This window comes from Lonchura striata, chromosome 4A (genome assembly GCF_050655825.1).
Source record: "Lonchura striata isolate lonStrDom1 chromosome 4A, ASM5065582v1, whole genome shotgun sequence".
In the NCBI taxonomy this organism is placed as follows: Eukaryota; Metazoa; Chordata; class Aves; order Passeriformes; family Estrildidae; genus Lonchura; species Lonchura striata.
This window is the reverse complement of record NC_140742.1, coordinates 6,438,419-6,461,789: the sequence shown is the minus strand read 5'-3', so window position 1 is coordinate 6,461,789 and position 23,371 is coordinate 6,438,419. Positions and strand designations below refer to the sequence as shown.

The window sequence follows — 23,371 nt, the reverse complement described above, 5'->3', positions numbered from 1 at the left end:
TATTTGGTGAGGGTGGTAGTGGAGGAAATAAATACCTTTACAGCTGTTTATTTTAGTTGGGAATGGGGTTGTCCCCAGCTTCTGAAGAGGTTGGAATTCTAGCACTGCCTTCCCACTGACTGCACTGCAGTTTTGTTCATTCTTTCACACATCTTGTGTAGTGATGCTGATCACACCTGGCAGGTTCAGCTGGTATAGGGCTGTGTGCTACAGGTGCTCCCTGAACACACAAGTGGATGGCTCTATAAGGGCAAAAAAGCTTTGCAGAATCAAAGCTGTGCTTATTCCAAACTAGAGGTGCTGTTCTTGTCTGAAATACTGCTTGATTTGGAGATGCTGATGGCCTTGCCAACGGGAGCAGGGGAACAGGGCTCATTTTTCTATGACATGACCTGACATTTGCTTTTTGCATTTAGTCCTGCTGAGCAGTATTTCAAGCGTAGCCTCCACCGCATTGGGGGTGTCTATTGGAAGGCAAAGTATGTGGAATATACTGATGAGAGCTTTCGTGAGGAAAAGCAGCAATCAGAAGAAGAGAAACACCTTGGAATACTTGGTGAGAATCATCCAGGAACACAAATCCTCTGTCAGTGTCTGTGAGAAGGATGCTGATGCTGGGAGTGCCAGGTGGCTGTACCTGCCTGCTCATTTTGAGGGGTAGGGAGGGCACAAGAGGTGCTGCACAACAGTCACATCTGAGCAGGCCAAAGTGCAGGGTGGTAGAGTGGGCAGAATCACTTCAGGGGTCATTCTGAAGGTGTTCCTAGAGGGAAGAGCTGAGGGATGCAGTATAGTATGTGTGACTAGAGCTAAACAGGTCATAGCAATAGCTCCTGGTTTTGTGCTTTACACTGAGCCCCTTCAAGGCATGCTGCAAACCCCATGTTCTCACAGAGATCTTTCTCTCCTGATTGGGTGCTTGGGCACAGGCGTGGTAAAGGCTCATAGCTCCTCTCTGGCTGGCTGGGTCGTGGGCTTACAGACTCTGGTGGGCTTGGAGCATCTCACACCTCTGAGGCACATGTTTTGGGTGGCTGAGGGGGCTTTATGTAGGTGGGGGAGAGACAGGGTCTATCCTGAGGGCATTCCAGCACATTTGGCTGTTCTGTTACTTCCTTGTATGAGGGTATAATGCCTCTCTTGAGTTCTCCTGCGCACCCAAACTGCTTTCACACAGTCCTTGCCAGCCCCTGCTCCCACTGAGCCCCCTTCAGCAGCAACAAGGCCAGACCATCTGTTGCCTCTTATCTTTGGCCCTGCAGCTTGGAGGAAGGTGCCCCCTCTGCTTTGGTTTGCCTGATGGCCTGGGGAAATGCTGTGTTGCTGATGTGCTCTCCCTGCTATATCCTAGGTCCGGTGATCAAAGCTGAAGTCGGAGACACCATCCTGGTGACATTTCTTAACAAAGCCTCCTGGCCCTTCAGCATCCAGCCACATGGAGTGTCCTATGGGAAGGCATCAGAAGGGATGTGGTACCATGATGGTTGGTGGATCCCCTTTCTTGAGTACATCCCCATCACCCTTCAGAGGTGCTGGGTATTTGGTTGACACGAGTGAAGTAAAGCCTGCTCTGAAAGTACCTGGTGAGAAGGTGTAACAGAGTTTGTGCAGGGACTCAGGATTAACTCTGTAATCCCTGTTTTAAAGGCCTGTCCCAGAGTGGGGTTTCTGTGGCACCCCTGCACAACTTCACGTACCGCTGGACTGTGCCAAGGCACGTGGGGCCCACGTCCAGTGACCCTCCCTGCCTCACCTGGCTGTACAGCTCAGCTGCAAATCCTGTCAGAGACTCCAGCTCAGGCTTAGTGGGGCCTCTGCTCATCTGCAAGTCAGGCACTTTGGATGACAACAACAAGCAGGTAAAGGAGTTTTCCTGCCACATTCCTAAAGGTTTTTGCTTTCATGTAGAGAAAGGAAGCATCAGAAAAACATTAGGGAGCAAATATGCAGTAGTGTGAGTCCAGAAGAGTCTCAAATCAAAGCCTTGTTGTTGGCCAAGTTAATGCTGGTACAGCTGGTACCCAGGTCTTGCCTGGGAAAGGCCAGTAGTGTTCTGGGCTCTCAAGAGCTGCCCTCAAAACAGTTTTCTGCTTTTAATTCACAGACAAACTTGGCTGAACAACTGTACCTTGGAATACTTACCTTATAGGTAACTTGTCCTGAGGCTTGTGTAGCAGACTGCTTTCAGAGAGGCATGTGGAATAGTCCTTACAGTCCCAGAAACATTGAAAAAACATTTTTGCTTACAGGTGTTCTGCTTGGGTGATACAATGCTTTGAGGTTTGGGTGAGCCTCATTTTTTCTGCCAGATAAGTTAATTTTCAAGCAGAGCTGGCTACAAAAAAGTATGTGAAAAGCCATGACAGGTCTTATGCTTTTGATGGAGAGTTGAAACCTGAAGGGCAGCCAGAACTTCTTGGAATTTCACTCAGAAGTAGTCTATTCCTGGCAGTAAATCTAGGGAAGAATTGATATCCCTGGGGAGGTACCAGACAGAGGAGCAGAGCCTTGTTGTGAGAGACAGCAGATGGCAAATCAAGCCCTGACTGGTGTCCTGCAGCGTGGCTCGGGGAGCGGTGACAGATCTGGAGATTGCTGTCCTCAGAGCCTTCCTGGGGGAGCTGACAGTCAGTGGGGGCACCATGTGACTAAATTGGGAGTGCAGAAGAAATCAATGAGCACCCAGGGTGGAAATGTGGATCTGCTGAGCAAAGAGGATTGGGAATACAGCCCTGGAGGTGAAGGAGCTGTGATAATGATAAACATGGGTAGGTATTGGAAACGTGAGCAAAAGAGACAGACCTTTGGAAATGTAAGACAGGGAAAAATCACCTGGGATGGCAATTCTGGCTCCACAATCTCTGTCAAACATTTAACGAATGTTTAATTGTGGAAGGTGCATGGCCACTCTGCTGTACCCATGTGCTGCAGCCTGGGACTTGCTCCCCTTCTCAGCAGGCTGGCAGTGTGTGTGCTGCTGGGGACAGTGACAACAGTCACTGGTGAGAGTCTGGACACCATCACAATGTTCTTTTAGTGGGGAAACACCATGCTTTGAAATGCATTTCTTAGGAGAATTAACTCTCTGAAGGATTTTGGGTAATTTAAAAGTCCCCAATCCAGGCCTGTGACAGGAGGCAGGAGGACTGTGGTGTGTTCATCAGCCTGCCTTGTGTCTGGCTCTGGTCTTGGATCTGGTTTTGACAGACAGTTTAGGTGTGGGGGAGGAAGGAGGCACTAACTTTATGGCCTTGGCTGAGTTTTTGTTCATTTTATTCATGTGAAATGTAATGGAAAATGCATAAGTGGTGCTGTTTATGAAATAAAAGAGGAATGTTCAACATCAGTAAAAGAATAGAGTCCTGTCCCTCAATGAGCCATGTTTTAAAATAAAGGGGAATACAAGAGCCCAGCAAAAGAGTTTTAACTCTAAGAATACTTAATTGTTGCATTTTAAAAGTTAACAACCATAATTGTAATTATAGAAAGGGATCGACAAAGAATTTTATCTTCTCTTCAACGTGTTTGATGAGAACCTCAGCTGGTATTTGAATGCCAACATAAAGTACTACTTGAGGATGGAAGAGACATCTGTGAAAAAGGATGATGACTTTGAGGAATCCAACAGGATGCATGGTATGGTTGGATGCTGCTCTGTGACAGCAGGGATGAACCTGCCAAGCATGGGCTGATGGTCACCTAAAGGCTGAGCTGGGGGCTGGAAGGGGCTGTGTGGTGTTGGCCTGGAATCAAGCCAGGCTGGAGGCACCAGGTGGGACATGGACAAGCAGCACGGCTGTCTGGAGAAGTGTGCTCTCAGCATATCCAGGGGTGAATTACAAACAAGTTACCCTTCTTCTGACTGGCAGGCCTGTCCTACAAGGTGTATGCTCAAAATCTCCTGGCTGACACCTGCCTGCAGAGAGTTAATTGCTTTCTCCTTTCCAGCCATCAATGGATTTATGTTTGGTAACTTGCCTGGGCTGGATGTGTGTGAAGGAGACAAAGTGTCCTGGCACCTCCTGGGCTTGGGCAGCGAAACGGACGTACACAGAGCTGTGTTTCAGGGAAACACCTTGCAGATGAACGGGATGCGGAGAGATTCAGCCAGTCTGTTCCCCCACACGTTTGCCACTGCTTTCATGCAGCCTGATAACAGCGGTGAGTGCCTGCACTGCTGACTGGGCAGATGGAAGTCTCCCATTGTGATATTTGCTCCTGTGGTCGATTCTCTAGTGTGGTATGAACTCTTACAGGGTGAGCTGTGCTATGGGGGAGTCCAGGGGATCCCTCTGGCTGACCTGGAAGGTCTGGGACCCTGGCAGGGGGTCAGGAACCCCCCTGTACAGAGTCCCCAGAGACACTGTCTGTGATCTCTGTCCATGGAAAAGAGTTTTCAATCTTACAGGATGAATTACAAGCTCTGAGTGTTTGATATAAGTAATAATTAAGTGTGCCACGGGTGCAAAAGTAAAATTTTAGGATTCTAGATCAGGGGTTCAAAGGGCACAAGATGGAGGAAATTGGGTGTGCCTTGTCCTTTTTCTTCTTCATGCCCTCCATGTGTCACTGTGGTGTTGGCATTTTTCTGTTGGTTCAGGCTGGGGACACACTGTCCAACGTAGGTGACAGATATTGGCACGTCATTGTAAATCCAGCACAGGGAGTTTCTGGTATTTAATGTTTGGAACATCCCACTGAGGGCAGAGCCCCACACGCTGCCCTGCAGGACAGAGCTGGGCAGGGCAGCAGAACATGTTAGAGATAAACAGAATAAACAACCTTGAAACCAGCACAGACGAATTATGGCTTCTTTGTCAGTGGGGCTGAGAGACAAAGACTTTCTACAATCTCGGAATCATCAATAGCACAGATTCTGACAGTGCTATAGGTGCTTATTGTGTAAGAAAGCTTCCCGAGATGATTTATGTGTGCTTGATTTTTCCAATGACTCCTTTTAACCTTGGCCTGTGGCAACCAAGCTCTGTAAGCACCACAGAGATACACCAAGCACATACTGACACCGGTCTCCTGGAATCTTCAAAAGCAACTGATTTCTTTGTTCATCCTGCCTCCCTCAGGGACTTTTGAGATCTACTGCCAGACGAGCAATCACTACCAGTCTGGGATGAGGCAGCAGTACAAGGTTTCCAAGTGTGGAAGGATGGGCAGTGCCTCTGCCCGTCGCTACAGGGGAGTGCGGACGTTCTACGTGGCGGCCGAGGAGCTGCTGTGGGACTACGCACCCGACCGCAGCTGGGAGAGGCAGCGGCACAACCACTCTGCTGAGAGGTAGAGCCCACCTGGGGAAACCCACAGCAGTGTCCCAGCAGACCCTGCTGGAGCCAGTTGGGTGTCTTGGCCACCCTGTGACCTGGTGCATATGCTGGTGGCGCTGCTGGTGGGAGTGCAGCTCTCCACGCCATTATGCTCTCCTTTGATGGCTCTGGGAAGCCCCTTCAGCTTGTGAACCCCCTGACACAAGTTAGTTGTTTGTTCCCCATGAGGTTTTGGTTTATCTTAGCACTCATTCTGCATTTCTCAGCTATGCTGACGTGTTTCTGAGCAATGAGGATGGACTGCTCGGCTCCAGGTACAAGAAAGCAGTTTACAGGGAATACACGGATGGCACTTTCCAAACCCCCAAGGCCAGGATAAGTGGTGACGAGCACCTGGGGATACTGGGTAAGGATGTGTGCATTGGGTTCACCTTCCTCTCACACAGAAATGGGACTGGGGTTCTGAAGCTGCAGTGACTCACAGCTGTAATCTGAAGGTTCACTGGATATTTAGGCATCTGCTGTGTCAGTGCAGAGAAATTGGGACTGTCTTCTACTCACATCTGCCACCTTGGAGACAGTAGTTAGGAGAGTCCTGTGCACAGCTTGTAGGAAAGCCTGGGCTTTTCCACTTGCCTTTGCACCAGTGTTCTGTCATGGCTTGGGCAAAGCGTGTTTCACAGCTGCATTTCTCTGACTGTGGGACAGAAACAACCACTGACTTCTTGAGAGGGGTCTGAGAAGTAGAGGGGAAAATCTGTAACTGAGAGAAATGCTACTGGGGCAAGAGCAGGCAGCCTTGGGACATGGAGGAGCATTTTGCACTGACTAGTGGAGGTCTGTGGAGACAGAGCTCTGTGTTATGAGCCCAAGACTGTAAGTGGTGTCAGGGTAGCCAGGCTGAGGCAGCATCTGCTTCTCAAAATAAGCTGTAGCTCTGATTTGTGACACTGTCAGTCTCAGTTGACTATTTTTTGAAACCAATAGCAAGGGGTGATCAACATGTGACATTTAGCATAGCAGTATTCAGAAATCAAGCCTTAGCTGTGCTGGGCCCAGTTAAGATGTGTGTAACCACCTTCATTGTCCTCATTGTGAAAATCAGTTTAGTTTCCTAAGACTTGGATTGGGACTGACATCCAATTCTCTTTTTGGGAGGTAAAGAAGAGAAAGGGGAACATCATAAATATGATGTTATAATGTAATATTTATGCAGAGAAGATGTTGAGAGAAGGGTGGGAATATCCCAGGGGATGTGCTGATGGATTTTGCTGGTCTCAGAGTACACTCTTCCTGTCCCAAGGCCCTTTTCTGTGGGCGGAAGTGGGCGATATTCTCAACATCGTGTTCAAGAACAACGCCTCGCGACCCTACTCCATCCACGCCCACGGGGTGCTGGAGCAGCAGCCTGGGCATCCCCAAGTGGCAAACCCTGGTAGGTCCCTGTCTCTAGCTGCATTCCTGTGTGGGCTCACTCACACAGCTGATTTTATCTCAGAGCCAGACTGGTTTCCTTAAGCAGCCTCAGATGTCCTGGTGTTGCTAGAGTAGAGTGCTGGAACTGGACAGTAACTGGTCTTTCAGGTGCAGCACAGTTTCAGTGATACCATTTGTGTGGGGATGGCAGCCATCTGGAACATGTGTAGGACATTCTGTGTGCAGCCTTATCTCCCCCACACTGAGTGTGGTCTCTCTGTGGGAAGGGGAAGTTGATGGCAGGTGACAGCTCAGCCAGTCCTGGGACGTGGGAGTCTCTTCTTTGGGATGCATGTGCACAAAAATATGAAAATAGTATGAAATGGGAGAAATGCACAGTTGCTTGCTGGGATCTGACTGAAATGGCCACTTTGTCTCATGATCCAGATACTAGTGTATTTAATTTTTGGTCCCCTCGCCCAGACTATCCAAGCCACAGTCAGGCTGTCAGCCAGATCCTGTCTTTGTGAAATGGGCTGCTAATATGAAAAAAGGGTGATTTTAAACCCCAATTTGAATCAGCATAATGAATTCATTTCAAAGAGAAAAAAGATTATATTAAGCTTCATCTGGATGAGCTTCCATGGTCAGGTCCAGCCTCAAAAGCAGCAGATAAACCTGCATTGTGCTGGTACCAGACAGTGTTTACACCCTGTGACCCCTCCGTCTTGCTCTGAGAGGGGAGCTTCCACCCTGCTTTGTGTTTGGGTAAGGCAGATGCAATATCTGGCAGATACAGAATTGAATTTGGGCTTTGGAGACAGGATTTTATTTTTCCATTTGGTTTTGCTGCTGCTTAGTGAGTGGGTGTGTCACCTGGTGTATGGTGCTGTTCTGTCCCTCAGGTGACATTGTGACATACCGGTGGGAAGTTCCTGAGAGATCTGGTCCAGGGCCAAATGATTCAGCCTGTGTTCCTTGGATCTACTACTCTGCAGTGGACCCAGTAAAGGTAAAATAAAAGTTACAACCAGAAAAGCCTAATTAAACCAATTTTTTATGCCATTTAGAAAACAATTGAGTTGGGTACAATTTTGAGATTGGCCCAGCCAAGAGGTGGAAGAATCACCTGGTAACATATTCAGCATTCTCTGTGGAGAGGAAATAATCTGAATTTTCCTGATGTCTGCCCTTATTTTTTCCTAAAAAACCTTCATAAAACAATTCCACCGTCTCTCCTTGATACTAACCTTCCTCCAGTTATTTGTAGGCTTTTAGAACATCTCCCAGTTAGTCATGGTTTGTACTGGTGAGAGCCATAGGACTAACCTACAAAAGGCAGAAATTGTCCAAAATAAACCTCATGAATAAAGCAGGCAGATTGGACCATTGCTAGAAGTGTCATAGCACTAATTTCACAGGGCAACCACCTGGAGGATCCTGCAATAAACCATTGCATTCAACCCAGAAATAATGGCCTTTTTATCTCAAGTTGCAGATGTTTTTGCAGTCACCAAGTGGAAAATACTTTGATACCATCCATATTTATGACTTTTGGATTTGCATTTATAAGAGCACATACAGTTCCTATTCCTTCAGCGGCTGATGCTCTCCAACAAGAATACTTGTACAGCAGCACTGGTTGTTTTTAGTTGGTTGATGGGGGAATGGAAAATGATTGCTGAAAGGCAAAGAACTGCATAGAAAAGGGTGAGAAGGTCCTTGCCTCAGAGCTCTCCTTCCTTCTGCTCAGGATATGTACAGTGGGCTGATTGGGCCCCTGAAGGTCTGCCGGAGAGGAGCCCTGCAGTCCAGTGGGACCAGGAAGGATGTAAAGAGGGAGTTTGCTCTGCTCTTCCTGGTTTTTGATGAAAATCAGTCTTGGTACTTGGAGGAGAATGTGGAACGTTTCAGTAAGGGAAATCACAAGGAGATCAACCTGCTGGATGAGAAATTTGTGGAAAGCAACAAAATGCACGGTAACATTGGAGTTGATTCTGCAACCTCTCTCAGTAGGGAGCTTGACTTGTGGTGAAATGTCCCCATCCTTTCCCATTATCAATAGCACAGACATAACTAAACTGTCTGTTCTCAATATTGCAGCAAACCTACAGCCAAATCTTTGATCTGCAGTGAAGGCTGATCCTTGTGGCTGTCCCTGTAAGGAGGAATAGCAACATCCAGGCCAGAGAGGTTAATCTTGGATGTGTCTGAGTGACTCAGAAAAGGGAATAAAATCAAATGTGAAATTAACTTGTCAGATGAATTTAATTCCATTTGTCTCAGGGATCATCAGAGTATGTTAGGCTTCAGATTAATTTTCTGAGCTGTGTGTGGCTGCAAGATGTGGCTCAGTTGTTTTAGCTGTTTTAGGTTATTTCTACCATAGAAGGATGAGCACATTTGTTTAATTAATATGTTGTTTATGTTAATCTCCATATTATATCTAAGATAACCTCAGCCAAACAGGTCCCTTGACAGTTGTGGAGATAAGAATACTGAGGAGTTGCATTTTCTGTACTATCATTACTACTGGTTTTGTATGGGTGAGATAAAGACTCTCCAAATACACGTCCATGAAGGTGTAGTTGTTAACCCAGTATTACAGCTAGCAGAACCAGCATGCTGAAGTAGGATACATGTTTTAGGCTACACAAAGTGCCCAGGGCAGACCTGGGAGTAAAAACCTGGTGCTCTGCCCTCAGATCCTGCCTCTTTCCCATTTCATTCCCTCTGTTGTCATCTGAGCACAAGAGTCTCCATGTGTGTGCCATAGCAGTCAGCTCACTCACTGTTTTGATCCCTTGCCTGTTTTGATCCCTATGTGCAGTCACAGCAGGGTTCCTTCCATCTGTGCTACTTGAGAGGTAAAGTCCTGCCATGCAGGATTTTACAAATGGTTGGAATGTGATGTGTGAGGCAGAGCACCACAGGGCTGCCCACTAGCAGGATTTACCTCATCTCAATGTTCATTGAGGAAATTGTTCAGGCATTTATGTGTATGTAGGTATATACATGTTTGTCCATCATTGGGCTGGAAATGCCATTTTAATGCATTTTGACTTCTAGAGGCATCCACTTCTGTTGGCTGACTGCAGGTTTTCAGCAAAGGTAGTTCTTGAGGTTTATTTGAGCTGAGCTACAGCATGGCCTTGGGTGCAAGTCAGTGTCCTGGCTGTGAGCAGAGTGGATAATTAGCTGAGCTGTGGGACTGTCCTGTGGGGGACACTAGCTGCTGATACACTGGGTGCTGTATGAGCTTTGTAGCTTTGAATTTACTGCCTTCCTCTGTGGAGGTGCAGCACCCATACAGTTTCACTGACAGCTAACAGCCTTTTCCTCTCTGTGTTACTCCCTGAACAGCAATCAATGGCAGGCTCTATGCCACCTTGCCTGGGCTGACCATGTACCAGGGAGAGAGGGTGAGCTGGTACCTGCTGGGAATGGGTCACGAGGTTGATGTCCACACGGTTCATTTTCATGCTGAGACCTTCATATACAAGGTAAGAATATCTTCTGATGGTAAGGGAGATACCACTGATACCACATTTTTACTTGACTCAGTGTTTGAATGGTTTTTAATCACTCTGCAGAAGCTTCACCCAGCTAGGAAAAGGATGTGGTTTTACACATCCCAGTCTGACTCCCTGAGCCTGTGTTGTGCTGAGATGTCCAGCTTAATCCTTGTTAGGGTTAGGCATTACCAGATAATAATTTGCTTCCCAAGCTGCTTTTTGAAAGCTTTGGCTTTTTTGAGCATTAAAAGCTGACGTGGTCCCCAGCAACACTGGCAGACCTTTCTTCCTGAGAAGATGCATTGAGTGCTACAGCTGTTGGCCTCCCTTTTCTAACAGAATGGCAAAAGCTACAGAGCAGATGTTGTGGATCTGTTCCCTGGGACCTTTGAAATGGTGGAGATGCTGGTTGGGAACCCTGGGACATGGCTGCTTCACTGTCATGTGTCCGACCATATCCATGCTGGGATGGAGATCCTCTTCACTGTCCTGCCTAGAGAAGGTAGGGAGCTGTCACTGTAAAACATCCAGCAGCACTTCCTGCTACTGCTGTGAAATTCTGAGTGTTTGTATCTCAGCTCTCACATACTATAAAAAGCCAGTTAATGGATCAGATAATTACCGAAGTGTTATTAAATTATGATGTTCCCTTTAAATACGGTAATGTCTGTAGCTGGAGTTAAAAACAAATTGTTTTCTGGAGTTTACATTGCCTATGTTGTTATTCTGAGTTTGATTTTTAGCTCGTGTCTGAACTGGTATGTTCAGCTCTCAGCCAGTAATTGCTCTTACTGAGAACTGGAAGGTGCTCAGAGGTGAGTGACTCTCAGTACTGGGTTGGCTGCAATGGAGCCCACATGGTGATGTGGTTTTAGATGTATTACCAAGACAGTGAATGCCCCAGTGTTTCAGCTGTGGGTGACCACTGCCTGCCCAGTGTCAGGGCCATCTCTGTTTCTCCCTCAGCACTTTTCCTTCTTAAGGATGGGAAGGGTTATGCACTGGAACTGGGGCTGCCTTTGAAGCAGCTGACACAAAAATTCTTATGTCATGTAGAGAGGGAAAACATGGACAGGACAAAGGACAGCCTGCTAGTCCTGGAAAACCATGCTGCCTCTGGATCTGATCCTTGCCAGATGTTCCTTGTTCTGGGCTTTGCCTGCTTAGCCCAACTCCTTCTGATACTCCTTTTTGTTTTCTTTCAGAGTCAGAGCTGGAAGACTTGACTGTCACCCCAGGTATGGTGTGTACAGCACTGCCAAAGCCTGTCTGTGGGAAGGGGAGAGGGCAGATCCCTGAACAATAGGGAAGTTTGGATCTGTGTAAGGGGAGGGAGGAGCACAACAGCACCCACAGCCTCTCCTCTTCCAGCCTGGCAGTTCCTTGGTGCGAGGCCTTGCTTAAGTAGATAACAGGGAGGTCACCAGTCTGTCCTCTGGTGATAGAAATAAGGAAGTTGGGCTGGTTAGGTTTGTTTGCCTGTGTTAAGTGGAAAAGGTCAGTGGCCTCACACCCTGTTGTGCCTGCTTTGTATGGATTCGGATTCAGAGTATGAGCTTGGGTACTGGCAGAGATTTGGAGGAGGTTGCCTGGGATGGGTTGTCTTCCCTCTTAGGACTGTCAGTGACCCTGTGGTTTAGGGAAGTTTCACAATCATCTCTGCAAGCTGAAGGAATGGAGTCAGCATGCAAACACGCACATCTGTCTTCTGCTCTGATGTTCCCCTGAGAAAAGAGTCCAAGCACATGCCTGGAGTTTTTTGGGCATTGTGAAGAACAGATGTGAGAAAGCCTTTGGTTGAGCAGCACAGGGAGAAGGGGAGTAGTAGATATGATCCCTTTGAAATTTTCTGTAGTAGAATTCTGAGTGGTGTACACTGGTGGTATATTTTTGTGATTTTTCATCTTTCTTCACAAGTCCATTTTTCAGCTGCTGTGAGGAAATTCAGCTGAGCTGATTTGAGAGCCAGTTCAAGCCAGCTACAAATGCAGCCACCTACCTACAACTCAGCAGACTTTCTCCACTGTTACTTCAGTCATTTTCTCCCCAACATTTTCCTCATTCAAAATGGACAAACCAGAAGAGGAAATATGTGAGAGCAGTAGTGTCAATATTAAATAACTTGGTTTCATACCATATGCAGATATCAGCTTGTGTGTGCTCGCAGTTAGGGAAGGAACCATCCATCTCAAATCTCTGTGTGGGCTCAGGGATTTGGGTCTGACAGAGCCACTGGGGCCTCCTTTGAATCACTGAATCATTAAGATTGGAAAAGACCTCTAAGGTCATTGAGTACAAGCATGAACTCAGCACTGCCATGTCTACCACTGAAACATGTCTCTAAGCTCCATATCTGCACATCTTTTGAACATTTCCAGGGTTGGTGATTCCACAACTTTGCATCATGTTTTTCTTAATCCTCCTTTGTTGCATTTCTTGCAACCTTTCAGTTCTGGTCTTGCTGGCTGTTGTTGAAAATACCTTTCTGTTTGTCTCTCAGGGTTGCTGCTTGAGGATGAGGATGAGTCCCAGAAGGTGATACTTTTTGGATCTAAGGTGACCCAAGAGCAGATAGAGGCCACAGTCATCTCTCTGGCTGTTGTAGGAGTCCTGCTGCTCCTGGCTGCTGGTGTGCTCCTGGGAGCAGTCATCCATCTTGAGAGGCAAAGGAGGTTACGACGCAATCGGAGATCCATCCTGGATGACGGATTCAAACTCATGTCTCAAAAGAATTCTGGTCTCTGAAAACCATGTACAAACACTGGGCTGTGTGCTTGGAGCAGGGGCTGGATCCTTGTCCACAGCAAAGATTTTGGGGCATCATTTCAACTGTGCACTGTATTTCTAGAAGCTGAGGAGGGAAAGCTGGAACCCTGACCTCTTCATATATTCTTCTCAGCCCACTGTAAAGAAAATCCAGGAGAGATACAAGGACCATTTGAACTGACTGAAGACAATTAATGATTAAAAAAGGTCCTTCTGGAATACTCTCCTTCCCTAGGGAAGAGAGGGGACATTTTCTTCTGTCCAGAACAGCTCCAATTGGTCTTTCCTATCAGAATAGCTTAGGCCAGATTCCAGTCTTGCTCCATTGCCAGAACCAAGTTGGGAACTGTCTCCTGAGAAACTGTGAACCATTAATGTAATTAATTTGAAGGAGAGAAAAATAATATTTTCAGTTTTGTGAATCAATGAAGAATACAGAAAAAAGATGGTTAATTTAGAGTTGGATTGCTGTTTTTGATGAATAAGTGAGCAGACACAAATTCAGGGCACTGCATGCCACTGTGAGAACTTCATCAGGGCCATGTCAAGCTATGCCTCACTGTCAGCCTTGCTGTGACACATCCTTTTGCTCTTTGCTGGGGGTGGGTGGTGGAACCAGAGTTCTGTAGCTCACCTGTGGGCTGTGGTGGCCATCTTCCAGCATCACTGTGCCCACACACATCACCAGAACATCATCCAGTGTGTACCCACAAATCCCAGTCCTCTTGCCCTGTGGGTCAAGTACTGAGCCCTTCCCTATGAAATACCTGTCCAGCTCCCTCCCCTCAATCCCCATTGCCCAAATGGATGCAGGTTAGTGCTTCTGTATTTCTGTGCCTGGTTTTAAAATGGGAAGAGCATAAAAGCAATCTGTTCTGGGTGGCTTTCAGAGGCAATTAAAGCAGCTAAGTGGCTCTAATTACAAGAGCCTGCTGAGGGCTCCTTAGGTATAACAGCACCATTTTCTTCAGAACAGTGGTTATCACATACATAATCATGTTCAATTCATATCAAGCCCCTGCATAATTCCAGCTGCCTTTTCCTGTGGCAGTGAGGACAAAGCTCATTCTTTTTCTTTCATTACACTTCATTAAGCCTGGTGAGGGGCTGGAGGGCTGTTGAATACTCTGAATATGGATGAACTTTGCTCAGATTCAAGGCTGGATCAGTTGCTACTGCAGACCAGAGGTTTCTAAACCCATCAGTTGCAGGAAATTTTAGAAGCTATGGCATGAAAAATAAGAATGAAGAAAGAAGTCTTTATTTTATTTTTCCCCCTTGACTTGTTAAAAAATAAATCAAAAATGTTTTGGGCCTGCACTGAGACAAAGGGAGTTCTCTTTGTGTTTAAATGTGTTCCCTTGCTTCAGGGCAGCAGAACAGGGAAATTGTCCTTCCTGAAGCTTTGCAGCCTGGTCTCAGACTGGGCTTTGGGTGCTGGCCCCAAGCAGGGCAGCAGGGGGGTTAGGAGCTGGATTTCTCACATTCCATAAACAGCAAGCTGCCAAAATTCCTACAATGCAGTGTTTTTTGGGCCAAGTGGAGTGTCAGTGGCAGAGGTCTCCTCCAGCAGGGGTTGTGAGGAACACTGAGGGTGGGCTCTGGAGAAGCCTGTGATGTGAGGGCTGTGTCCTGTGAGCACCAATTCCTCCTCAACCTGAGAAAACTCAAGGGAAAACTTTGGACAAAACAGCAACAGATCATTTTTCTAGAATCTTCTGTTGCAGCAAACTGACAAAGCACAGTTTATCAGCAAGGTCACAACTGCTTCTAAGATTCAGCTCTCCCAGCCAGTGTGCGTGTGAGGAGGAGGAGAGATCAGAGAATATTCTGAGTTGGAAGGGACCTACAAGGATCACAGAGTCTGGTCCTTAGGTGAATGGCCCACACAGGGATTGAAGCCTCAACCCTGGCATTGTTAGCACCATGCTTTAACCATCTGAGCTAGTCCAATAAACCTCCACCATAAACCCACCCCACTTTAACCCATACTGCCAGTATGAGTTCAGAACAGGTTTACTGCCATGGGAGAATGGGTGCTGCAGCTTTTGTGTGGGATAAATGTAAGGAGCAGTTAATACTGCCTGTTGTAGTTGCTTTAGGTAGTGCTTTCTGTCTGCAGTTTTAACACCATCCTTTCTAGACTCCATTAGCTGCAATGACATTTTCAAAAGTTGACCCAGATGATCACCCACCTCTTTGAAGCCTTCCAGGCTCTCTCGGGTGACTGCAAAGCAGAGGTAGTTACTTGTTGCATTGCAGCATCTGGCTGTTTGCAGCAGGGCTGGGGTGGGATCCCTGTGCTGTCACCTTGCTCAGTGATGGGCAGGCAGCCATGGCCGTGTGGTTCATCCTCCTCTGACTCCCCCTCCGACTGTGCATGGGAGACGTGTGAGTCAAAAGCCTTTTGGCTGTGCACATGTCTTTGTACTTTTCTCTCAAAACACAGAAGTTAATGTGGAATTAACCTGTGGCACTCCATGAAAAAACTGAGATTGGTAATTGTCAGCAAAAGGGTTTGCTGGGCTCTCAGCTGTTGTACAGCCTCTAATTCTGAACTAAATTGCTTGGTGATCCAGACTGGCCGTGCATCCTGTTTGCAATTTTGTTGGCATAGCAAATTATAGGAGTGGTGGCAAGTCTGGAGTGATGTGTTAACAGGCTGCCTGGAGAGAAGAATTTTGGCGCAACAGCTGCCAAAACAAGGGGATCTGCAAGGTAAAATCAGAGGATGGATCTGAGCGGAAGAGAAAGCCACATCTGGCCTATTTGTGTATGGAGTCTGGGATATGGGATGTAGGAATAAGGCAGTGTGCACACATGAGGTATCAGACTGCTGCACTTGTCTTGGAAACAATCAATAAATTCAGTCACTGATTGTTCTGGGATGTAAGAAGAGCAGGACTGGGCATGTTGCTGAAATTAGCATTTATGGTGTTAAAGACAGCCTGTCTTGGAAATCAATTTGTTTGATAATTTGCTCTTGTTTTGGGGAAGTAAATATGTTGCTCACCATGTGCTTTATAAACCGAATGTCCTTTGGTGTTCTTGAGAGACAGGCTTCATTCTGCATTCTGTAGCTGTGGGACTGACAGGCTTCTGTATTCTGCATTCTGTAGCTGTGGGAAGGATGGGTGAGATGAAACAGTCACCTCTCCCTGAAGAGACACAAGGAAACAGTAAAGGAGGAGTTCAGCCTGTTGGGAGAAGGTGTGGGCAAGGAACTTGCTGCATAAGAGACAGTTCAATACGTGCTGTGCATGTCTGGTAGGCACAGGAGAGACAAATACTCTCTTATTCAGTGTCATCAAGTTTAACAAAGAAGTTATGTCTTACTTTGTGTATGTTGATATGGGAAGCTTTGCATTCTGTCACTGTAAGGAGCTGACAGAAAATCCTACCTGTAGGACCTTCTTAGTGGATTCTTATTTCTCATACTTAGGGGGTTTTCTTCCAAGGAAAGCTTTCCTTTTTAGAGACAAGTGAAGAGCAGCCGTCTTCTTTGGGTCAGGCTGACCTGCTTTGTCAGGTCAAGCCCAAAGCAAAGCTGAGGATGGCAGTGAGCACAGTGTGTCCCTGCCTGCCCGTGGGCTCCTGCTGCTGGAGGCTGTGTGAGGGAATGGGGTTAGCAGTGAGACAGTTCTATTCCCCATGTCACTGCCAAATGCAGGAAGCTCTTAAGCAAACCATAACATGTGGGAGAGGTCACTGGTGTGGGTGCTTTTGTAGTGTCAATCCCTCCAGGTTTGGTGTTTGCTCCCATCCTTTTGGAAACTTGTGCTTTGGAACCAGTGGGGTGAGGCATGTACAGCCAGATTTGGATGGGCTTATCAAAACTGGGCCTCCTGTACAAGACTGAACACGAGAATTGTGACTAGTCCAATTTGCAGACTCTCAGTTTGTTAAACATTAGAAGAACCCAGGGAGTGAGAGCAGCGTGGGTATGAGGAGGTGGCCGGGCAGCTGGTGAGCACTGCAGCACTCCAGCAGGGCCAGAAGAGCTTGTTAGTGCTGCACTGAGCTGAAACAATCTTCAACCTCCTTTCATCAATACTCTGTGAATATACAACTCAGTAGGTTACAGCTGGCATGTGACCCCAGAAAACTTCCTTCCTGCTTCATTTTCTCAATGCAAAAGAAATAATTTTTCTTGGGAAGAGCTGCTGTTTGATTTATCTGCTCAATGGCCCAGATGTTCAAGATTATGCTGCTATTAGCCTGTCTACAGATGTTCCTGGATGCATGCACATTTTCCCACCAGCCCAGTGTACAATAGCTTATTCCAAGGGCTGTACAGCCACAAGAGAGGGGCCTCATAGGTTGTACAGCTGCACTGGAGGGACCCTTTGCCCACTGCCAGCCCTGGAGACAGTGTCTGGTTCCTGTCCTGTACCAGGGTCTGGCCACACTTTTAGAAATGTAGCTCTTTGCAAAGCTGAGCATTTAAAACTGTTTCTCACTGCTGAAGGGATGTCATGCCCTGAAGTTGTAATCTCTTGTTTCACAAAAAAAAAAAAAAAATCAATGCACATTTCCTGACTGAAAGATTTTGCTTCAATAAAGCTGGAACAGGCATTCCAGCTCTACTTTCTCAATATCTGAGGGAGATTTATGTCAAAACTACCCCTTTCTTTAGAAAAGTCTTCACAATGGAAATGGAAATTATCCTTTCAGTTCACAAAGCTGTTTTGATGTGACCAGAATGATTATTCACAAGGTACGACTGAAACTATAAAAAAAATATATTGACCTTTTAGGCTGGGACCAGAGCCTACACTAACTGAAGTTTGAGTTTGTCCCTTTCTCCAGTCATTGGCACAGACCCAAGGCAGCTGCCTGGGAAGGGCCAGAGATGGTCCTTAAGTGAAGCTGCCACCCAAGTCCAAGCTGCCCTTTCCTTGGGAGCTCCTCCCTTCCCATCCGTGCTCCTCTGAAGGTCTGGCTGCAAGTCTTGTGTCAGAATGGATTGTGGCTCATGGTTTTCTCTCTACAGCCTTTAGAGATTTTTAGCTTGGGGGTGTTTTGTGAGTTAGCCTGGAAGAACTGACCAGGATCCCTTGATGTTGCTAATTGCCAGTCTGAGAAGCCCAGTGGGTGAGGAACCATGACTTTTATGCCTTTGTTAATATTCCAGATGCACAGCTCAGAAATGGATCCTCTTGGGTCCTGTTCTGATCCTCAGTGAGTGGAACCCACAGACTTATGGCAGAATTGCAAATTTTAGGTGTAAAAATACCAGGTTTCACAGTTGCTTTATGAGCACCCTCCTGGGAAATTGATTGCTGGTGCTGTGGCTGAGTTATATGATTTCCCTTGGGTGAAGCTCTACAAAGATTTGATAAAACTGACAGCAGTGTTTCATTAGCCAGCAAATTCCCGAAAGGCTGATAATCCAGCAGAGCATCAAATTACTGTCTGCAGTGATACAAGATGGGAGACTAGGCCACAGCTTTTAATGCTTTGAGAAATTCAGATAAATCACTGTCAGGGTAAGTTATCATCTTCAGTTAAGTTGAGAGCCTGAAGACTGATTACAAGTGGAGAGGCTGTGGGGAAGGGTCTGGAATCATCAAGCTGAGCCACAGTAACACAGTGCTTGAAGTGCCCAGGGGCATCACTTAGCATAATGGTTGATGCCTACCATGCTGTGGCCTCAGTTCTTACCCAGGGGGATATCAGTATTGCTGAAACACAAACTGTATCCTAATTTAGGGGATTTTGAATAGTCAAATGAAATGGAACCAAGATTTAAAATTCTTCTCATTTCAGTTTGCCCAAATATTGCCCAATCAAGCCAAACACCTCCACAGACTTTGCCCATATTTAATCAATATAATCAAATTCTTGTATCCTGAGCCATGTGGCTCCTGCACTTGATATGTGACCTCTGACACTCTTTAGCCGTGGATATTCTCAGTTCAGTCAAAGAGAAAAAGAGAAAGATTTCTGCCAGGCTAAGCCTGGGAAAAAGTCTGCGAGGAATGCAAACAACCTATTATCTTGTTTTCTGTTCATATTGTTTATAGATATGTTCTACCACACTAAGTCCAATCAGGTGAAATGGTTTTACTTTAAGACCAATGGAATTAATGTTCACGATGTTCTCTATAAAAAATAGAGGTGCTTTTGAATAAAGATCATTCTTTATCTTCCTTATCTTAGATAGATTCTTTACCTTCTAAAGATAGATCTTCATTCCTGTCCCTGCCTCAACAGCAACATTTAGCTACACAGTCATGCTCTGTTAGGGCTTTCCTGTGGATCCTTTTCCCCAGGTTGCTTTGTGCTGCTTTATTTATCTGCCCTTCTATGACCTCACTGCCTCAGTAGTGCTTCATGACATGCAGGGTTCCACCCCTGCCCACCCACCAGGATTTGTCCCACTGACCACCTCTCCCAGGGTCTCCTGGTGCTGCTCTGCACAATCCATTGAACAGTTCTTTGAGACACCTGCAGCTTTACTGCTGCTTCTCTCTAAATGGTGAATCTCAGAAAAACAGCACATTGGTTTTACAAGTGTGTTGCCATGGCAATGCCACATCTGGATCTTGTGCCTGTTTGTACCTGGACGTGTGCAGGTACGCGCTGTAAGCGAGAGTCTGGGGTCAGAGAGCAGATGATGATTTCCATGGAACAAGGCAATAAGTTGTAAAGCACATTCTGAACATGTCCTGCACCTTTCTGGGTCTGTCCTTGTCCTGCCAGCTGACAGTCGTGAGCCAGCTTTCTGTAGGCTAAAGATACATATATTACTAAACAAAATGGAGGAGAGTCAGTAAATCCCTGGATTTCTTAAGGTGATGGCAAATAAATGTCACAGTGTGGACTGGAAGGGCAACAAACCTTAATTGGATTCATACCTAGCACAACAAATTCCTGACTGCAGGGCACAAACCACACGTGACAGAACTCAGCTGGGCTTCTCTAAGATTCTGGCTTGTTTTGTATGATAAGAAAGCATCTTTTCAGCAGGTTGTCTACCTGTTCCATTTGACATTTCCATGCCAAACCTCTGTGAAGACAGAAGTAATTTGTTCTGTTCCTGCTGAGTGAGCCCCTCTCTGGCTCCTGGGTGTGTGTCACAGTGATACTGGCTGTGGCAAACGTGACCAGCCCAGACTGTGGGGCACAGCACAGAGAGGAAATGTGAGAATTGATTGAGGGAAATCAGGGCTTTGCAAGGAAGGAGGGTCCCGACGGAGCCTCAGTCAGAAATATGAATTGTAGTTTTGTGGCTGCTGCCCTGGCAGCATCAATCTCCTCTGTTTATGTGGGGTTTGTGGCTGGTGGCCCCAGCCCAGTGCAGTGGATTCCAGTCCTGGGTCACCACCCCCAGCCCTTGCCAACACACTCTCAAAACATCTCTGTTTGTGCTGATGCTCCTCACAAAAGCCTGAGATGTTTTCATTGCTGTCAGAGCATTTAGCAGAGGCATTAGCACACCTTCCATGTCCTGTGTGTAAGCTCTGGGAATTTGGCTGCACAGAAAACAGGAAAAAAGTCATATTGTCCTAGATGCTGATTAGTAACAGATGGAGCAAGGTGGTGGCCAGCGATTAAGGCTGCTTTTGCCTGCTTTTCTGTGGCAAAAAGACACTACAACAAACAAAACATCCTAGACCAGATGCTTATGCAGAAGTATTTTCTTTGATTTTTGTTTCACACACATGGGGATGTTTTCAATGTTCTTGCAAATTTGGCTGGCTGCTTATGCTTACAACTGCTTCACCCTCCAGCTGCTCAGTAGTGGCTCCAGAATTCCCTGCCCAGCATGGGTCGAAGCAGCACTATGGATCAGGGGGCAGAAAAGCATCCTTTTTGTGCAGGGCTGGTTGTTTTGCTTCAGGTTGACTCATGCAAATGTTCCAGTGATTCAGCAAGAAATGATATTTGGTTATGGAGACGTGCTGAGCTGGGCCTGAGGTTCAGCAATTCAGGTGCTGTCGTTGATAATTGAACCTTCATAATTAATAGCCACTGCCACTCAGGGCTCTCAAGGTTTTTGAGTGTTATCCTGTTAAGTTGGCAGCAGAAGTGGTTTGTAAGACTGCCAGGCACAAAATCCTCTGCTCAGCATGGGAGAAGTTTGGATTTAATTCAGGGCCACTTTGCTTCAGATGGACTATAATTAAAATTTCATAGTACCTTCTGGAGGTGAGATTTCTGTGCAAATCAGGCACACAGGTTCATAAAACCTTTTTGGCCAGTGTTAGAGGCACTGAAAGGAGACAGCCTGTTCCCAAACAGTTTATTATTTTTGAACATTCATGGGGCTAAGTTCTGGGAAATTTTAGGAAAACACAAACAATAAGAATACCATTCATTTCAAAGGGATCAGGATTAGAGTGAAAGACAAGAATAGCTGTGTAAACTTCCAAGCTGCTTTTATAAAATTAAGTGCATTTCTCTGAGTTTTGGATCAGTCCCCAGCACCTTTGGAGCTTCTGGGGTGTCAGGGGTTTTTTTCTGCCTTGTTTCTTTTTTTCCTCCTGTATTTCGCCCTTGTTACGCAGTGTACCCATTCCAGAGTGATGTGTAATCACCCAAACCAAATCACTAAGACGTGATTGGAGAGAAACACTTCTAAATTAGATTATTTGGCTCCCAGATTGCATCCTCCCCCTCTTCCCCCACAGCTGATTTCAGGGCAGATGCAATTGCAGCCATGACTTATTGATGACCAGTGGAGATGTAAGCCCTCAGAGAAGCTGCCCGTGTTTGATTAATGCCCAAATCTGTCCAGCCTAAGGAGAAGGTCCTTAATTTAAGTAAACAGCAGAGAAAATTTAGGAAAATGTAGGAATTTGTAATCTGTGTTGAAAACCTCTCACAGAAGAAACCTCTCATCGACTTTTGTATTTCTTTTCAAATGCTGACTGTTAGAAAAGAGGTGATACAGTCTCAAGCTTTATTTCTTTCTCTTTTTCACTTACCTTCTTTCAGGCATTCTTCCAAGATGAGAGCCCAGATACAATGGCAGTCTCTGAAGGAAAATAGTTATGATGATGACTGCAGCCCTGGTAGCATTGTTCCTTCTTAAGATTCTCCAGCATTAAAGAAATGAATGACATTACCTTAAAAAATATGTTCTGGAAGCAGGTGAGGTCTCATCAGGCTGATTCATCAAGCAAAGCCTTTAGGGTAGTTTGACTCAGACACTTTTCTTACCCTAGCACATACTTCCCTGCACCAAGGAACTCCCATTCTCAGTGATTCAGTCCTTTGGAATGGCTTTATCTGTCCTTCAGAACATTTTTTCCTTTTCTTTCTTTATTATTACTTCCAGGACAGTGAATGGTTCAGCATTGCCAGTGGGTCTGGCTGAGCTGTGTTCCTTCTGCTCAACAGGGAACACATTAACATGTTCTTGTCTCTTGCTTATTTTAGCTGGGTGAGGTTGACCTTTTTTTTCTTTTTTTTTTTTTCCCACTCACTCCTGTCACTCATGTTGCAGAGAAATAAAGAAGAACAAAGGCTATCTCATTACACTTTCACTTCCAAGTTATTCTTCAGGAATGTGTTAGTGTTTCTGCAATGTGGACTGTTGTGTGCTGGGGAGAGAACAAGACCAAATAATTTCAACTCTGCTGATCAACGGCAATTTACAGTATGGATAAGAACATTAAAATACCAGTAACTTGGAGTTAAAAAAGTTTCAGGAAAGGTTTCAAAGGAGAAAGTGGTTTACTGGAGAAGAGTTTGAGACTGCAGAGGTGCCTGGTGCTGTCACTGACCTGAGGGTCAGCAGAGCAGGGAGGTGCTGGCCATGTGCTCAGGCCGAGCTGCAGGAGGGGTCAGTGCCCCCCATTCCTTGCAAGTATCCTGCTGGCCATGGCTCTCAGATGCCCAGGTGGGGAGTGGGGAGTTCAGGCTCTGGTGTCCCACTCTCCCCTGGCTGCCCTGGGCAGGTGGTGGGCAGAGAGCAGGGTTCTACCTGGATCTTCAGTCTTCTGTCTTAAAAATACTTCTATACAGTAATTTTTATAAACACCTCCTGTAATCCCCCACACCTTTGCCAAGTCACCTCATCAAATTACTGGTGGTACTTTGAAAAAAGTGCAGTCCCCCCTCACAGGGGGCTGTGCCAAGGCAGGGGATAGTGCCACAGCCCTGTATCCTGGTGCCAGCCTCAGACCTCTACAGTAGAAGACACACTGAGGCCAGAAGCCTCAGACTGAAGAGAAAAATGGATACTTTCAAAGGATTTTGTGGTTTTTTTCTAATATCTCTTCATCTTTAGGACCAGCTCAAACAAACATCTCTTTCTGGGCACACATTCAGCTTCTTCCCAGCTTTCTGTCAGATCCAAGTGTCACATGGAGTCCCTCAAGACCAAGCTGCTGCCACCTGCACTCTGCTGGAGCAGCAGCTCCAGGGCAGCCCACTCACTTTGGG

The 23,371-nt window shown here is 46.3% G+C and overlaps 1 protein-coding gene and 1 long non-coding RNA gene across 6 annotated transcripts in view; one reads left to right on the top strand and one right to left on the bottom strand.

Moving 5' to 3' along the window:
- The window catches only part of HEPH (hephaestin), a 23,045-nt gene extending 9,610 nt beyond the window's left edge, over positions 1-13,435 (top strand). For all 5 annotated transcript variants that reach the window (XM_085570929.1, XM_085570928.1, XM_021548432.3 and 2 more), the window contains 14 exons: positions 417-556; positions 1,352-1,483; positions 1,648-1,859; positions 3,486-3,636; positions 3,949-4,161; positions 5,082-5,292; positions 5,546-5,685; positions 6,583-6,714; positions 7,601-7,707; positions 8,449-8,674; positions 10,059-10,198; positions 10,550-10,712; positions 11,416-11,448; positions 12,711-13,435. In XM_085570929.1, coding sequence (XP_085427055.1) covers positions 417-556; positions 1,352-1,483; positions 1,648-1,859; positions 3,486-3,636; positions 3,949-4,161; positions 5,082-5,292; positions 5,546-5,685; positions 6,583-6,714; positions 7,601-7,707; positions 8,449-8,674; positions 10,059-10,198; positions 10,550-10,712; positions 11,416-11,448; positions 12,711-12,955 — 2,245 coding nt within the window. In that variant the 3' untranslated portion in view covers positions 12,956-13,435. The remainder of the gene's footprint in view (positions 1-416; positions 557-1,351; positions 1,484-1,647; positions 1,860-3,485; positions 3,637-3,948; positions 4,162-5,081; positions 5,293-5,545; positions 5,686-6,582; positions 6,715-7,600; positions 7,708-8,448; positions 8,675-10,058; positions 10,199-10,549; positions 10,713-11,415; positions 11,449-12,710) is intronic.
- Positions 1,755-23,371, bottom strand: LOC146763269 (uncharacterized). The gene is made up of 2 exons (XR_014952486.1): positions 21,910-23,371; positions 1,755-16,134 (listed from the first exon to the last, which is right to left on the bottom strand). It is a non-coding gene; the product is annotated as an uncharacterized LOC146763269 (long non-coding RNA).